The sequence below is a fragment of the Danio rerio genome, chromosome 4 (genome assembly GCF_052040795.2).
Source record: "Danio rerio strain M-AB ecotype USA chromosome 4, GRCz13ab, whole genome shotgun sequence".
In the NCBI taxonomy this organism is placed as follows: Eukaryota; Metazoa; Chordata; class Actinopteri; order Cypriniformes; family Danionidae; genus Danio; species Danio rerio.
The window spans coordinates 58,280,184-58,298,745 of NC_141024.2; the positions used below are offsets into that span (position 1 = coordinate 58,280,184).

At 41.5% G+C, this 18,562-nt stretch overlaps 1 protein-coding gene across 1 annotated transcript in view; it reads right to left on the minus strand.

Annotated features, from left to right (window-relative positions):
• Positions 1–9,440: 9,440 nt before the first annotated feature.
• LOC148682209 (uncharacterized) overlaps positions 9,441–18,562 on the minus strand; it is a 150,973-nt gene continuing 141,851 nt past the window's right edge. Inside the window, exon 4 of the mRNA XM_088650697.1 lies at positions 9,441–11,363. Within this exon, the coding sequence (XP_088506823.1) occupies positions 10,483–11,363 (881 nt within the window). The 3' untranslated portion in view covers positions 9,441–10,482. The remainder of the gene's footprint in view (positions 11,364–18,562) is intronic.

Below are 18,562 nucleotides of genomic sequence, written 5' to 3' on the forward strand. Positions count from 1 at the left end.
TTATTCCCTGTATTTTATTCAATTACCAATGAGAAACAGCATATTGCGGTTATATAAATAAATAAATAAATGTGTGTGTGTGTGTGTATGTGTATATATATATATATATATATATATATATATATTTTCTTTATTTATTTATACAACTGCAATATGCTGTTTCTCATTGGCAACTGAAAAAAAAAAAAAAAAAAAAAATATATATATATATATATATATATATATATATATATATATATATATATATATATATATATATGACAGCTGATTCCCATCTAGAAAGCACACTCATGTCTTGTTTTGGTTTTTCCAATCACATGATCATATGTTCTAATAGAGGACTCTTGAGGTATTTGAAAGGAACAGTGAGCGCATCAAAAAACTCTGTCACCAATACGTCCATGTAAGATTATGCTATACAGTCATTACTGTACTATACACAGTGTGTTTTGCAGTAAACTACTCTTTAAACCTGGAGTTCATTAGTACATACAGTACATATACAGTACAGCATTTGCATACACTGTGTCTAATTACTTTCAGAGAGTCATGAAGTTAGAGGCCAATCAAGTACCACATGAAATTTTGAATGTTGACAAGGCTGGGGATGTCAACGTAGGAAAAACATAATAGGCCAAAGGGCCACAGTTACCGTGCCGGGCCTCAGAAGATATCAAGTATAATGTGGATGAGAACATGTGGCAAAAGACCGGGCAGAATAGAAGATTACTTTGTTATTTTATTATAATTGTGGTGCTTTTCCTGTTTGCACTGATGTCCTTCTGCAAAAAAAGTCTGTAGTGCAGAAATTCTGTGTCTGTATTTTTTTTTTACATAAACTGTAAATTTTATAAAGCAATTTTTTTTCTTCGTTTTGTATAGAATTTTTGCCGTAAACGAAAGAAAATGCATGCATTTACTTAACCCAACAAAACAAAACTGTAACGAGACTTCAAATATAAGGGCAGAGCTGACACATAAACTAATGGAGTTTCTGTAATGTCAGCTGATGATAGTGTTTTTATTGTCAGTGTGTTCTGATTGACTGAATGTTTATGTTGGAAGAGAACATGTGTTTGTGTTTTGAACAATAATTTCATTTTGAAACATGTTTGCAGTGTTTTGTTAGACATGGTGTAGTGTGTTCGTTTATTATTGTATTTTGAAAAGTAGTTTAGAGGTTTAGTTTATAATGTGTGATTTTGAGCTTAAAATTAACTGTTTTGCCAATTGTGTATTTTAGGTGTGTTGCTGCGTTAAGAGTTTAGCAAACTTGTTAAATGTATTGAAAAAAGTGTCATAGCCATTGTAAAAAACTGTAATAAAACTTATGCAGTCTGCACCCTCAAAATCAAAAAGTACAAAGACTGCCACCTGGTGGAGCAAAGAGAAAACTTATTGACAATAACTTTTTAGATCGCTTTAGTACAAATTGTGTATGATAATAGAAATGCAGAATATGTGACTTTTAAAAAAAATAAATATTACATTAATGTAGTCATATGTTTTGACAGTTAATATGCCAGTGATTATGCTTCACAAAAGTTGCAGATGCCTTTACCACTATCAAAATGCTTTTGTAAACATCCAGTTATTCCATACAGCGATTAAAAAATGGCTATAAAGAAAGTCTTTGCTAAATGTAGAACTAAATACATTGATATGCATTGAAATACATGATGAATACTCTTGACACATGAAAGTGTAAAGCCTGCAGCTCACAACAAATGTGAAAAGTTATTGCATGTTATATTTAACAAATCGTTTACTGCAAATTTTTTTTTGTAATTTTGCTCACATGGATAATTGAATATTACTCAGATGATGTCATCACGCTGCTGTGCCATCAGCCAATCGTTGCATTGCTGATCATGATTTCGAGGATCGATAGATCTGTCCTTCACAACACATGCAGCGATCTCAGATCAGTTTATCCAGACATTCTAATCTGATTTACGAACTTGTTTGAAGAACCAAATTAGCGAGAGATCAGTTATCAGGATTAAAAGATCCAGCATCTACCAAATCATCTTAGATCATTTAAGCTAGGTACAAAGAACGGACCCCAGCACTTATGCTTTTCACTCATCACAGCCTACGTGCTGCTGCTGATGTGACAATAAAAGTAATTTGATTTGGATTTGGCGACAGACACTAGAGGCCATGGTCTTTAGCCTACTTGTTAGAGCAACTGCTGTGCGGAAGGTCGCCAGTTTGATCTCAGCTTGGAGCAGGTTGGTTGGTGAAGGGCCGGCAGGGTTACACAGGCCTCGGTAAGCTCACTATTCAAATTCCTTTAACGTCATTGGATGAAAAATACAGACCAGTTTTTCTCCTTCTATTTATTGCCAAAACCCTACAAAGGGCTGTTTTCAACAAAATTTTCAAATGTTTAACTCACATCAAACTGCCTGAAGGATATCGGCTTGGAAAAAAACATCACCAACTGTTTACTCATTTGCTGATTACATCAACTTCCCTGGAACTCCACACATTGAACAAAATTTTTCAATCCAGCTGTGATCATCTACAATTACCCCATGTAGTTCGGTAAAAAATGATTCTGGATGATCAGTTTTCCTTCAAAAAGGATATTGCTAACACAGCTCCATCATGGTGATCTGCACTTTTAACATCAGAAAAATGTGACTCTTCTTAACAGATCATGCAGCACAACTTTTAGTGCAAACTCTTGTTATTTCAAGGCTGCACTCCAACAGTGCTCTTCTAGCTGGATTCCCATCCTGCACCCTTAATCCTCTACAGATGCTCCAGAACGCTGCAGCTCATTTGGTCTTCAATGAGAGCCCATGTAACTCCTCTCTTTATCTCTGCATTGGTTACTGTTCAAGGCTCAAATCAAGTTAAAATCACTGACTCTGCCACCTCTTACCTCCACCTACTGCTGAAGGTCAACATCCCCTCCAGAAGCCTGCAATCTGTGAGTGAGCACAAGCTATAAATCACTTTCCAAAACCTTTTCATTGACTGTTTCATGCTGGAGGAATGTCTTCCCATTCCCAACTAAATGTAAATGTAATATTCTCAAATGTAAGTTTCTCAGTCTCAAAAATAGATAAAAAAAACTCTATAACATTAATCCATGCACAGCTCTATTCATTTGCAAAAACAATTCATAAATTAAAAGACAATTTGTGAATTAATAAAAATTGGGTTTGTGAATTTAAGAATTGTGTGCTACCTCACAAAAATTCCAGAGACCTAAGGAGATCACTAAATTTGTCCCTCTGGGGCAGTGGCTTTCTTTGAATACTACATGTGTTTGTAGCAACCAAACTAATCAATGGTTTTAAACCATTATAGCAGATGAATCCTTCTTTATGTGTCTGAAATGTATGATGTCTGGTACAAAACAAACGCTAGAGATATTTGCAATACATTGGTGTAAATGAAAATCTAGTATCAGAAACAGTATTTGTCTTGTAACATTTGATGTAAGATAGTAACAAACTTACAAGATATTTTACCACATGAAATTATTAAGCAGTCTGTTAATGACTTACCCTGAGCATAATGGTACAAGGCATGGTCCCGCCCTCTATGGCAACTGCTCATTTGAAGACAGCGCCATTGGGATGGACCAAACCAGATCAAAAACCTACTGCCACAGTAAAACTTTGCTTTTTGCATTAGCTTGCTCATGCTCACAGCTGCTCTGCCTCCTCTCGCCTTGCTTTCGGACACTGCACCGCCATTTAATCAGGTCGCAAAGAACATTCCATGCAACCTCTTAAAGTTTAGAAACCGCCGAAACCACAAAACAACTTTTGCAAACCGATTCTCAGCAGCGTCTGTCACCCCGGTAACCCAGGACAACTTCTACTCACAAGTGAGTGAATCCTAAGGACGTCACTGAAGCTGAGTCACCAATCAATCAGGAATGCCGTGTTTCGTTGAGGCCAGTCGATGAAGGAAACTCAAACAAATGTTGTCTCTTGCTGATCTGGTGCAAATTGATCTTAAGCAGTTAAAGATAAGCCAAATCTCTGCTTTTGTGGTTTCTCAGATCTTGTAATAATAGCAAAAATAAATTTGGGATGGTTGTCAACTCATTTTGCACTGGGGTGGGGGGGGGGGGGTTTGGGGGGGGTGATTTGGTTCAGAAGCCGCTTGTCTGAAAGAGTATTGAACGGGCCAATGAATGCAATGAATTGGCAGCGTAAGCTTGCACAGGTGTGCTTCATTGCCAATTATCCCAGCATATAAGCACACCTGGAGCGAGCAAATGCCATCCTTTTAAGCTGAAGAGCCTTTCAAACAGCTAAGGGACAGTCATTATGGCAACGGAGTATAGCACTTCCGTTCCCCTCCTCGGGGAACGAAGGGTTACTTCTGTAACCTCGAACGTTCCCCTTCGGTTGGGGAACTTCAGTGCTATCAAGTGGATTTGATCTTTGAGAAAATCCACGAAATGGGAGAACTATGGAAAGCGCCATAATGACTGCACCTTACCAACGCCCCTGATGAGGGGATAGTCAAGCAAGCGTGACGCACCCACATCATGGGAGGCGTGGTCCTCCAATGTGTCCCTGACCCTAATTTATCCTACTTCAACAGAAGTCTTACGGATTTAGATATATTTTTTGGGAAGTCGTGAGCATCTAGATAATTCTAGGAAAATACGACAGTACAATGGGAAGCGTGCAATCCCGATAGGGAGGACGCTGCTGAGGCCATTCGTTACCCAAGGGGGGAAAGATGGCAGAATTTACATATGGACTAGCCCTAAAAAGGGGGAGTACGCATAGCAAAAAAGTGGTTAGCGGAGAGGGAAGAAACGGGTCCACCCAGGGGGGGGGGGGTTGGGGGACTTAACCATGGCGGAATAAGCATATGGGATCGCCTAGTGGGGATCACGCATAGCAGCCACCTATACCCAAAACACGGGCTGACCAGCGGGCAGACCTACAACGTAGTGGGCCAGCAAGTGACTCCTCCGCTGAGTCAGTGCTGGGGGCCACGGAGGAATCTGCAGGGCTCACCTGACGGGGAACTTTACTGACAGATAAAAAGGTGCACGTACCTCCGTGTTAGGGAGATTGACGCAGCAAGCGTGTTTCAACACCCTACCGAATTGTTTTCTCAATCACCAAAGGGTTACCTAATACCCTTGAGGAAACCGGCTCTACTCGCAGATTGTAAAACCTTGTAAATGTGTCGGGTGTCACCCAGCCCGCAGCTCTACAGATGTCTGTTAGAGAGGCACCGCGTGCGCACGCTCGAGAGAATGCGAAGCTCGGAGTTGAGTGCACACGCACTCTCGGGTGACAGGGCTCACCTCGGCTCTGATAAGCGAGAGAATGGCATCCACAAACCAGTGGGAAAACTTTATTCGGTTGGACACTTCCCTGCTGCCGACCGCCATAACAGACGGAGCTGCTCAGATGATCTAAACTCTGGGTGCGTTCCGTATAATACGCAAGACGCAAACTGGACAATAAAGAAAGGGCTGGGTCTGCCTCCTCCGAGGGCAGCAAATCACGAGGAGGGAGAGCTCTGACATCCAGGTCCGGTTGAGCCAGAGGCGCGCAATCAGCAACCTGTTCCTCGTCCTCCCTGACCTTGCACAGTAACTGCGCGAGCAGGCTCACTGGGGGAAACGCGTATTTGCGCATGCCCCGAGGCCAGCTGTAAGCCAGTGCATCCGTGCCGAGAGCACTCGGTCAGGGAAAGAACAACTGGCAATGAGCTATCTCGGGGGAAGCAACAGATTGATCTGGGCTTCCCCGAATCGCGCCCATATGAGCTGGACAGACTCGGGGTGGACTCTCCATTCTCCAGGACATAAGGCTGCCGTGAGAGCGCATCGGCTGCACGGTTGAGCTTGCCTGAATATGAATGGCGTGCAGCAATTTCAGCTACGGATGACTCCAGAGGAGCAGACGGCGGGCTAACTGAGACATGCGGCGAGAGCGCATAACCCCCATACGGTTGATATATACGCCGCCGCTGCCGTACTGTCCATCCTGACCAGCACGTGTTGCCGCTCCGGCACCGGGAAAAAACGGTAAAGAGCGAGGAACACTGCCAACAGCTCCAGGCACTATGCCAATGCAACTGGGTACCTTTCCACAGGTCCGCAGCCGCATGCCCGCAACGCACAGCCCCCCAGCCCGTGTTGGAAGCGTCTGTTGAAACGACAACAAGACTGGACGCCTGTCCTAGAGACACTCAGGCCTGTAGGAAAGAGGGGTCGCTCCAAGGGCTGAGGGCGCGGCGACACAGAGCAGTAACAGAGACTCGGTGCGCGTGCTATGCGCGTCTGGGGACTCGATCGTGAAGCCAGTGCTGAAGTGGTCTCATATAGAGTAATCCGAGCGGCATGAAGCGGCTGCGGATGCCATATGCCCCAGGAGCCTCTGAAATAGTTTCAGTGGGACCACTAGTTTGCTGTCAAGCTCTCTCAGACAGTACAGCATCAGCTGAGCGCGCTCCCGGGAGAGGCGCTTCCATGGTGACCGAGTCCAGCTCCAGCCCGAGAGAAGAGATCCTCTGCACGGGGGCGAGTTTGCTCTTTTCTCGGTTGACCTGAAACCCCAACAGGTGGAAGTGCCGGAGCACTTTGTCTCTGTGCATAATCAATTGCTCCGAGAGAGGGCAAAAATCAGCCAGTCGTCAAAATTGGGTATGCGGATGCTCGCGAGCCGAAGGGGCGCTAAGGCACCCTCCGCGGGCTTGGTGAGGACCCGCGGAGACAGAGAGAGCCCGAAGGGGAGGGCTTTGTATTGCCAAGCTCCACCTTCAAACGCAAACCGCAGAAACTGACGGTGGCGAGGAAGAGTGGAGACATGGAAAGACGCGTCCATCAGGGGTCTAATGCTGCAGACCAACCCAGAGGACGAACGCACCGGAGGATGCGCTTCTGCGTTAGCATTCTGAACAGCAGCTTGTGCAGACAACGGTTCAAAATGCGCAGAACTAGGATTGGCTGTGACCCACCGCTCTTTTTGGGCACGATGAAGTGTGGGCTGTAAAACCCGCCCTCCATCTCGGCTGGAGGGAGCGGCTCGATTGCATCCTTCGCCAGGAGGACAGCAATCTCCTCTCACAAGACAGGGGCGGACAGGGGGCTGACCCTGGTGAATACACACCCATGACTTGGGGGGCCGTTTCGCGAACTGAATCGCATAGCCGAGTCTGATTGTGCATATGAGCCACCGCGAAGAGCTGGCCCGCCCTAACCAGGCAGGCAGAGCTCCCGCTAATGGACTCATCGCTACAATCGCTGACGTACCAGCAGTGGGGCAGCGCGGAGTGGGTGTGCTGATCCGGGAAGCGCGCGGGTCCCACGGAAAAGCTGGAGGTGAGGGATTTGCTCTCACTCCGCACCTGAGCTCCGGAGGGGAGGCTCGAGGGGTGGGAAAAAGGGGACCGTCCCCCACCCGCGGGGGCGGTGCAGCTCTCGTAGGCGGGCGCCTTCGGCGAGGAGCATGCATGAATGGCACGGCGGGCGGAGCGGGCTACGGACCGCAGATAAGACATCACCCATCAACTGCTCTCTCACCGCCTCGAATTCCTGGGTGAATTCCTAAACTGTGTTGCCGAACATGGCTTGGAATATGGGGAAGTCAAGAAAGCGGACTTTGTCGACTTTGCGCATATCAGCCAGGGGTGGCGCTCCTGGATCACTAATGTGGACATCATCCTCCCCAACGCACACGCAGCGGACTCAGTAGTCCGAAGAGCTAAGTCGGCAGCGGTGCGAAGCTCGTAAGCCTGGGATGGACCCACCCTCGTGCAGCTCGGCCAGCGCCTGCACTTGGTAGCGCTGGTAGGTGGCTATTGCATGCAAGGCCGAAGCAGCCTGGCCCGCAGCCTTGTAAGCTCTAGCTCCGAGGGAGACAGATAACTTACAGGCTTTGGATGGAAGACGAGGCGGACCCCGCCAAGAAGAGGAGCCGCCTTCACCTGGTGAGGATTAACCGCCACCGCGCACTCAACCTGAGGAATCGCCACATACCCCCTGGCCGTTCCACCATTAAGTGTGGTGAGTGTGAAGGGACACGCAGCACGAGCAGAAAAAAGTGCCCTTCAAGACCGGGTGAGCCTACTGTGCACCTCCGGGAAGAAGGGGACACCCCTCTAGTCGGTCCGGCCGCGGAGCTGGGGGATAAACCAGCTCCAACTTACGGCCGAAGCAGCCCGGGAAAGCACGGCTAACATGTTCGTTTCAGGATCCGTTTGACAGCGCTCACCTGCCCGGAGGGGGCGAGCGGGTCTGGAACATCATCGGTCAATGAAAGCCCACCCTCCGATGCCGCGGTGGACGTCTGGTCTTCGATGTCATTGAGCGTGAGGTCTACCATCTGTTAGACGGATCGCTTCCCCCGCCGAAGCTTGGATGGAACGCTTAGAGGAGCGGGAGGTCCACGGGCCCGTGGGCGACGTATTATCTCTCGCTGAAACCCTCAGATCTGCCTGAGTGCCCGCTGCAGAGCAGGGAACAACTGGGGTGGTTTGCCCTTTTGCAAAGGCTAGCCATGATCTTTACTGCGCAACAGTCATGGCATCGCAATGATGACATGAACTGCCCGCGAGCAGCGCATTAACATGCTGGACCCCCCAGGCATGCAACGCAGTGCCCGTGCCCATCATCCGAGGACAGGAAACCACCGCATCCAGAAATGCACAGTCGGAGTGCCGTCCTGAAAAGGACTGTGTTGCTCTTTCTGTGAAGTTTGCAACTTTATACGCACCGCTCTGGAGGACCAGACCCAAAGAACGCCAGGCATGGGAGAAAACCCAGCTCGACAGTCTGCCGCTGCGTGTACACACTCTGGACAGGGAGAATGCTCTCGTTCGCTCGGAATCGCTGGATCACAGCAGGAGGAACCCTTATCGACTCGATGAGAAAGTCTCTGAAGCAAAAAGGATGGCGTTTGCTCGCTCCAGGTGTGCTTCATTGCTTATTATCCCAGCATATAAGCACACCTGCGCAAGCTTACGCTGCTAATTCATTGCATTCATTGGTCTGTTCAATACTCTTTCAGACAAGGGGCTTCTGAACCAAATCCCCCCCCCCCCCCCCCCCCTTTCGTGGATTTTCACAAAGATCAAATCCACTTAATTGCACTGAAGTTCCCCAAACGAAGGGGAACCACTGCTCTGAGGTACTCAAAAAACAAACTAGCAAACTCAACGTAAATTGCTTTCCTTAAGTTACTTTTCTACTTCACTATATCCATGTAAACATTTCTTTACAATTTTTAAAACAGTTTGATAATTTAGTCTGTTAATTTCTCTGGAACAATAAGCACTCTAGGTTGCATAGGAGTACATCGCAACAGCCAGGGTTGGGGCTTGCTTAGCATTTATTTCATTATTACGCCTTTAGTCTGAGACTCGTGCACTGGTTCATCCCTCCTGAGAGAGCTCCATCTTGGTTTATGGGTCAAGCCATCCTACTCTCCATTCCACCATTACAATATCTATTCATCTATTTATTCATTTTGTTTTGTAATTGTGTTATTGTTGAGGCTGATCTCAATAATTTTTTTAAAGATAGAATTTTAGGTGCAGGCTAGGAGTGTCTCTGCCATTTACGGATAACATTGTCCTTTTGGCTTCATAGGACATGGACCTGCAGCCTGCAGTGGGACGGTTTGCTGCTGAGTGTGACATGGCAGGGAAAGAACAGCACCTCTAAGTCAGAAACCATGGTGCTTGACTGGAAAAAGGTGGCCATCTCCAGTTTGACGGAGAGTCCTTACCCCAAACTGAGTTCAAGTATCTGAGGTTTTTTTTTTTTTTTTAATGAGGAATGGAATGTGAGATTTAAAGTTGGATTAATGCAGCGGCAGCAGTAATGCAGTTGCTGTGATTGTCTGTTGTGGTGAAGGAGCTGAGATTTCTGTTAACATATGTGTTATCTGATTAAACCTCTTGTCACAGTGTGAACACTTGTATGGTCTCTCCAGTGTGAATCGTCTGGTGCATTTTCAACTTTGGAGCTGTAATAAAAGTCTTCTCACACTCAAAGCACAAATACTCTTTAACACCAGTGTGGATCTTCATGTGTTCATTAAGGTTTGCTGATCAATTAAAACTTCACACAGAGTCCATGTAAATGGTTTCTCTCAAGTGTGGGTCTTCATGTGTTTAATAAAGGTCTGAGGAGCTGCTGAAACCCATTCCACACCGAAGCTCCAGTCTCACTAGAGTTTGAGCATGCAAAATATTGTTGAATGTCGCTGCGAAAAGGGGCGGGATTAAACAAGATGATTAGACATTAAGTGAGCGATTCGTCTATATTTTACTAACTGTCCAGAGAGGTCATGTTTTGATCTTCGATTGGTCTTATAAAGTCAAGTGATGCAATTTCACAGGTCAGAGTTTACCAAGCTTGAACTTTACAAGGCAGTGAACTGCGAAACGTGACGCACAAACTTGCGTTTCCAGTCTGACGCATTCGCGTGCTATGAATAGAAGTTTATGGGGAGAAAAGTCCAGTGTGACTGCGGCTTATTTGCAAGTGAATGGTTTCTCTCCAGTGTGGATTCTCATGTGTCGATTAAGGTGTGATGAGCTGTTAAAACTCTTCCCACACTGAGGGCATGTGAATGGTTTTTCTCCAGTGTGGACCCTCATGTGTAGATTAAGGTTTGATGATTGGCTGAAACTCATTCCACACTGAGGGCATGCGAATGGTTTCTCTCCAGTGTGGATCCTCATGTGTAGATTAAGGTTTGATGATTGGCTGAAGCTCATTCCACACTGAGTGCATGTGAATGGTTTCTCTCCAGTGTGGATCATCATGTGTCGATTAAGGTGTGATGAACGATTAAAACTCTTCCCACACTGAGTGCATGTGAATGGTTTCTCTCCATTGTGGCTCATAATGTGTAGATTAAGGGATGATGAGCGGATGAAACTCGTCCCACATTGAGTGCATGTGAATGGTTTCTCTCCAGTGTGGATCCTCATGTGTCGATTAAGATTTGATGATTGGTTGAAATTCTTCCCACACTGAGTGCAAGTGAATGGTTTCTCTCTAGTGTGGATCCTCATGTGTAGATTAAGGTTTGATGATTGGCTGAAACTCTTCTCACACTGAGTGCATGTGAATGGTTTCTCTCTAGTGTGGATCCTCATGTGTTGATTAAGGTGTGATGAGCTGTTAAAACTGTTCCCACACTGAGTGCATGTGAATGGTTTCTTTCCAGTGTGGATCCTCCTGTGAATCTTAAGATCCCTTTTTCTTCCAAAACTCGTTCCACACTGAGTGCAGGTGAAATGATTCTTGTCTCTCCTTTTCAAAAAACCATCAGTCTGTAAATTATTTTTTTCTTCAATTTTGACATGATGTTCCTCCTCTTTACTCCCCTCATTCTCTTCAATTAGGTCTAAAATGAATAACATAACATTAGTTTTCATTGAGTCTTAATAACTTTCATCAAAAGCTGAAAAGTGAAAAGACACTGGAAAAATTGGCTATACACACTGTAATATTGATGCACATTAAATGCAAAATAAATCAGATTATATTGCGTTTTGTCCACATTTAATCAGATCCAATTCAATTCATCTTTATTTATCTAGTGCTTTTACAATGTAAATTTTGTCCAAGCTGCTTAACCTAGAGGTTATAGTAAATAGACTGTGCACAAACTCTGCTGCCATGTTTCCGGTAGAAAATCAGTCAGACTCTTTACTTCAGCATAGCGTGTTCTACAGCGAAATCTAATAGCGGCGAAACCTAAACGCATCAGAGCATGGCAAAAAAGGGAGATTTACTTTTAAATTGATGAGGATCCTGTGCCAGTGGATGTCCAGCATCAGGAACATCATTATTGTTCAGTTCCAGAACTCTTGGTAGTTGATTAATACACCAAATCAGGCTGACAATCTCTGTGAAGAGGTGGAGTGACTGAAAGAAGACTACTTTGATGCTGCTTTTAGTGATGTTATAACGTTCTAAAGCTACAATTAAAAAATGATGTACTGGAATTTAACCGAGGTGAATGTAACAAGTTGTAATTGTATTTTATATAAATATTACGTTTTTAACCATTCTATAGTAAATTCTATTATACTGTACATTGTTTTCTTGCCTTTGTGCATGTCCTGAGGCTTATCTGAAGACCTACATGTTGACATTTGAAATCCCCGACAAGATGCAGAAATGCCATCTAAAAAGGTCAACTGCTGTTTGTCCAATCAGGGACAGTGGCAACGTAAATATACAAATGATTTTGTTAACCCGGGTTTTGCCAATGTGAAACATCTGTTAATAAACACCCAGGATTATATTTTAACCACAGGTAAAGCATGAGCAGTGTGGATTTTACAGATAAACCAGGATTATTAGACTTGTTTGTTGGCCAGTTGTAGTCAGTGCAATGCTAAACAATATTGTTCCACTATAATTTGTTTGTTTTGCCTCATGTTGTCCTACAGAAACATCATATGGTTTAAAATACTGTACAATGTTTTATTATAATTAATTTTTTTTGTCCATTTTATTCAGCATATTTAAAATTGGGGGCATCCACTTTTTGGACATGCTTTAAACCAGGGTTTCTGCAGGTTTTACTAAATTAAATTTAAGACCTTTAAAGACATTTTTAAGACCATTATGAATGAAATTTTAGATTCATAAAAGGCTAAACAATCTTTCAAATGACCCAGATGGGAAATATTTTTATTTGCCATTTCAAAAAATATTATCATTTAAAACATGTATTAATATAATATTAAATAAATTATAAAAATTATATTTGAGATATTTTGTAACAAAAGATTTTATATATTCTGTAAAAACAAGCAAGCTTTACTTGTATCCATACACTTTTTCCAACATTAACTTTCTTTATAATAATTATAAACAAATGAACAAATGTTTTAAAAGTTCTAAAAACTATAATAAACTAAATCTATGTACAACAATCTGTCCAGGTTGATGTCCTCAGCAGTAAATACATGGAGCTCGTTTAAACAAATTTTATTGTAAGGAAAATAATTAAACTGTTATAATAAATAGAGTTAAAACAACCTTTTGAATAAAAAATTGTTTGTTGAGATAGGTTGTTGGTGATTGTATGCACTTTGGCCAGATTGGGTAGCAAAACATGAAAAAAGGAAAATAAAGACTTGATTAAAAAAAAAAAACATTTAAGACCTACAACACAATATTTCAGTAAATTTAAGACATTTTAAGGCCAGAAATTTAAATTTTGTAATTTAAGACATTTTTTGACTCGCAAAAACTCTGTTTAAACACAATAGCCCTGGTAATTAGTTATGATAATAATGATGTAATTCTAGCGCAGATATTATCTGTGAGAACTAGTAACATCTTCTAGAAACAAGTTTAAGCCCATAAAGAAGTTGGAATTGTGATCAACGTGACATATGCAAATAGAAAGTACCAAGTCAACTCTTATCACTGTAATTGCAGATATCTTCTATGAGAATACTGTGAGGACTAGTAATTACAAAATAAATGAGAACAAGTAACAAAAGACACTCACTCCTGAGAGTTAACCTGCCCTAAACTAGGCTAGATTCCCAGCATAAGTTGCCAGAGTAACTGAGTTTGAACTATCGTAAATTTGATTAATGAAACTGAATCCGCCAATAATAAACTGACTTTCCAAAATAAGCCTGATGATCATTGTGGAACGTGATTACAGATAACCCAGGATTCTGTTAATCCAGGAATAGAATGACCACGTGTTAACAATTTGTGACAACGTAAATATACAAATAATAATGATAACCCAGGGTTTACAAATGTAAACTGTCTGTTAATGAACACCCAGGATTATTTTTTAACCCCAGGTATAGCATGAGCAGTGTGGAAGGTGACTACAAATAACCCAGAATTTATCCAGGGTTAGAATGACCCAGGGTTAACAATTTGAAGTGTGAAAAGCCCTAAAAAAATCAGCATCAGCTCTCAGGATAAACAGAGTACAATGACAAACAGCGACATACAAAAATTGTCAATCATGTTATAGTAGTGACCTGATCTCATATGCTATTATTTTAGAACTTCAGTTGTCTTTTGGAGAAATGACCAAGAATAATAAACGGCTACTTGCTCTACAAATAAGTGTGTTCATGTCTATACAAAGAAAAATAATAAAATGAGAAAATATGACTTTGCAACATCAAGCAGCATTAGGCATGGGCCAGTATAAGATTCTGACGGTATGATAACCTAAAATGAATTTTCTTCTGAGAAACATATAAAATATTTTGGAGCAGTAAACATGTCAGGTTAAATCATTCATATGAATCACAGATTTCTTTATGATTTAAAATGGCATCTTTGGAGATCTTTTCTGCTGGAGTTACTGTTGTCCTAAAAAACTTAAAACAAAACATAAAAAAAACCTTACATGTACTGTAGGAACGGTACAGCAGAAAATGTTGGCGGTTTTAAAACCTTGACTTTTCCAAACTGCGGTAAACTTTGAAAGCAGTTATCGTTCCATGCCTAAGCAGCATAACACTGTTTTTAGGATCTAAAAATGTATTCCTTAAAGGGTCACGAAACACCAAAACACATTTTTTGAGCTGTTGACAGTCGTATATGTGTCCCACACTGCTAAAAACACTATTAGGACACCTATATTTCACTAAAAAGGGTAAATTGGTTGTTTTTGCGCTATTTCAAGCAAATTCGTACTTCTAGTTTGTAACGAATTTTTGAAGCTGCGTCACGGTCATGACATAATAGCGTGTATTCCAGCGTGCAGACTGGGCGTCTGTGCCAGAGTGAGTCTTATTACGTCTTACAGTGTGATGCATTAATGCATGAGTAAGGCTTGGGTCAAACCAATCAGCGCGCTCTATTGTGCAACTTCATTAATATTCATTACTATCACCGTGTTTTCAGGACAGAGACGCCACGTTGTGTTGGCAAAACAAGCGTGAAGTGTTGCTTTTATAGTTTGCTGCAGTTAAGTTTCGTTTTCATTTTCTCTCTGTGAGAGCTCAGACTCACGTGTGGATTAACAGTGTACGCGACGCGCGACAACAATAACTTACGTGTCCAAGGAGGATTATTGTTTACCTGAGAGCTGTTCTCATCTGCAAACGCTGAGATCTGGATTCGTTTGTTGTCTTCTCTTCATAAAGACGCGGCTCTAGTTGCTGGTGATTGTCCTGTCTCTACAGATTTGGTAAGTGAGCGACCAGTGCTCTTTGTTTATTCAGTTTGTTCGTATCTAACAAACTATTGCACAGAGTGTAAACACGTTAGCACCACAACCAAACTTTAACCTCGTGTAGGGTTTTTACCGCATTTAGTGACCGGAATAACACGCGCGGCTTTCCGACGCTACCTGTCGTGTGCATCTAAGTTTCTGGGAAATGCAGAGGGTTTTTTTCTCTCATTCGCCGTGCGGTATAAAACATTGCATGAAAAATACACGCTTAGAGCAGCTCCTCGAATCAAATATCTCGTGTGTCGCGAGGGGCATGAATGAATTCCCTGAATGAAAGAGCCAAACTGCAGTTAAAGTCCAACATTTAATAATTTGGCAAATAATTCGACTACAGATGTCCATGTAGGTTAAACACCATCACTTTCTTCTGTGTGTGTGTGTGTGTGTGTGTGTGTGTGTGTATTTTGACTCTGAAACTCGCGCGTGCCCAAATAGACACTCCCACACCATCCCACTTTTCTTCCTCCGACACTCCCCCCTAAACAGAGCTGGACACGCCCACTTTTCGGACTTTTTCCAAAGTAGAGGTGTGAAAACACCCTGCTGAAACGAGGGGGTTTCATGGCCCTTTAAAAAATTCTCAAGCAAAAAGATTCCAATGGCGCCACCTGCTGGTACATGAACAACATTGCCTATTTTTGAGACTGTACAATGTTTATAATAATTTATTATTTTAGTGTCCATTTCATTCAGCATGTTTAATATTAGGGGCATCCACATTTTTTGACATACTGTAAACCAGGCTCTCTGTGAGTTTTACCAAGTTAAATGTAAGACTTCTTAAGACATTTTTAAGACCATTATGAATGAAATTTTGGACTCATAAAGGGCTAAAGGCTAAAGAACTTTTCAAATGGCCCAGATTGAAAAGGTTTTTATTTGCCCCATCAAACAAATATTACAAGTGAATACATTTAATAATACAATAATAAATTAATAATATATATATTTTTAATTTTAGACATTTCTTTAATAAATAAAAACTAATATTGTGTAAAAACAAGCCAGCTTAACTTGTATTCCAACATAAACTTTCTTTATGATAATAAAAAAATTAACAAATATTTTCAACGTTTTAAAAAATATAATAAACTAAATATATGCACAACAATCTGTCCATGTCAATGTCCTCAGCAGTAAATACATGGAGCACGTTTAAACAAACGTTATTGTAAAGAAAATAATTAAACCATTATGATAAATAAGGTTAAAATGACCTTTTTAATAAAAAGTTTAAAGTTTCATTGAGATGGATTGTTGGTGATTGTATGGGTTTTGACCAGATTGAGTAGCAAATCATGAACAAAGGAAAATGAAGACTTGTTTAAAAAGAGTTAAGATCTACAGCACAACATTTCAGTTAATTTAAGACTTTTTAAGGCCTAAAATTTTGAGTCTTCTATGAGAATACTGTTGGTCAAATATCGTCAGCTCAGTTAAACCTTTTATTTATTTATTATTTTAATTAATTTGATAAAGTGCCAGTGATCATGGATGCTTAACACACAGTAGGGGAACAAGAAAAGCAATAGCCTTAAGGAGGTAGAGACAATGGGAGACTAATAATATATAAAAGAATGACAAAAGATGTAAGAACAAGTGATGGAAGAAACTTATTTCTGTCTTTCAATGAGTGAATGTGCGTTTAGGAGAACTAGGCAGCACACTTAGGACTTAATTTAGTATTCTTATTATTAAAAAAATGTATCAGTATGAAAACCAACCTGTTTGTTCCTGCAGATCTCCCTGTTTGACTGTGGATGTTTCTTCAATCTTCACATCTTCACTTTAATAAACGCCATCTTTATAACAGTGTGGAGATCAGTCACTTCAGCAGGAGTTTTTCTCTGTGTTTGGACACTTAATCCTGTTAAAAATGAACAAAACAATAAAAATGTCCTTTTTAAAATAAATAAAACAATCAACAGAAACAAAATAACTTCTCTTCAATACTTGCTCCAACAGTTTTTTTTAATGACAGTAAATAACAAAATTAAATCCTGCAAAACGTTTCATCAAAACACATATTACACACTTTTGTTACATTGTTCAAACAATAGCCCTCGCTGAGAATAAAATAATACTACGTTGTATAAAGGGTTAAAATAATATTTCCAACAGCAGGAACATAATTTAGCATCGTATAAAACCCTAAAACTTTAGAACTTTAACTTTAAATCGGTTTATATCTGTAAAAGTTTTAGAACAAACCTCTCTCCAGTTAAATCATGGCGCAGTAGCGGCGCTGCCTGATGACGTCACACGCCACGCCAAAATAAAGGTCTTTTTTGTTTTGCTTTTTGCCACCTCTTCTTCTGTGGTATTTTATTGGCAGCTTGCAAACTTAGTGCATTACTGCCACCTTCTGGACTGAGATATGATCATTAGGGATGTATAAATATATTTATATAGTGTATATTTATTAAAAAATAAAAAATAAGGACCTAACCTAAATCCTATTTGCTAGCTGTGTTATTTTCAGAAACTTTATAACTGCCTTAACTGTTGAACTTGTTCCAGACAGACTCAATATGTGCTTTAATGTCATGTTCTTAAGTACTTTCTGTAATTGTTCTCGTTCAGCTGAATATTTTCTACAAGACAGTATAACATGTTTTACGGATTCTGGTTCGATACAATATGCAAACATTCCATTTTGGTGTTTCCTTACAATACATACCCAGCAAACAATGAGTTGGCGGACCGTCGGCGTTTTTTGGTCGGCACAAATTCAGCGACTTGATATGGGCGGACCGCCATCGGCTTACCAGCGGCAAGCCGCCCATTCTAAAAGTTATGTCGGCCCACCGGCGTTTTTTGGGTGGCACGCCACCAGCGGATTACCGTGGGTGGACCGCCGTCTGGACACCAGTGGCTAACCGATGGCCCACCCGGTGATGTTTTTAATGTTGTTGGCTGTTCTGTACGTGATATAAGTACTTTTGTTTAACACTTTTTACATTTTAAACGAATGAGGCACTAAATAAAAATATAGTTATTAATAAAAGCAAAGTTTTGTAAATAAAACTACAAGAGGTTTTAAATATAACAGGTTATTATTAAAACAAAACAAAATTAAGTTTAAAAATCAAGATTTAATATTAAATGTCATTATTAAATATGTTTATGAATTGTTTATGTAAACATATAATTATATAAACATTATAAACATTTGTTTATGTAAATGCTGCGTGACTTTAAAGTGTCCAATACCGAGCTCCATTCAAGCACTGCAGCAGAGAGCGTTGTCATGGAAACGGAGCAACGACACGACACCTGACCGGTGTTACGGTTTAACTGGTGACCGTGTTAACTGGTGTCCCTTTCCAGATGTAAGCTATTCACGTTTGCAGATTGGCAGATTCGTC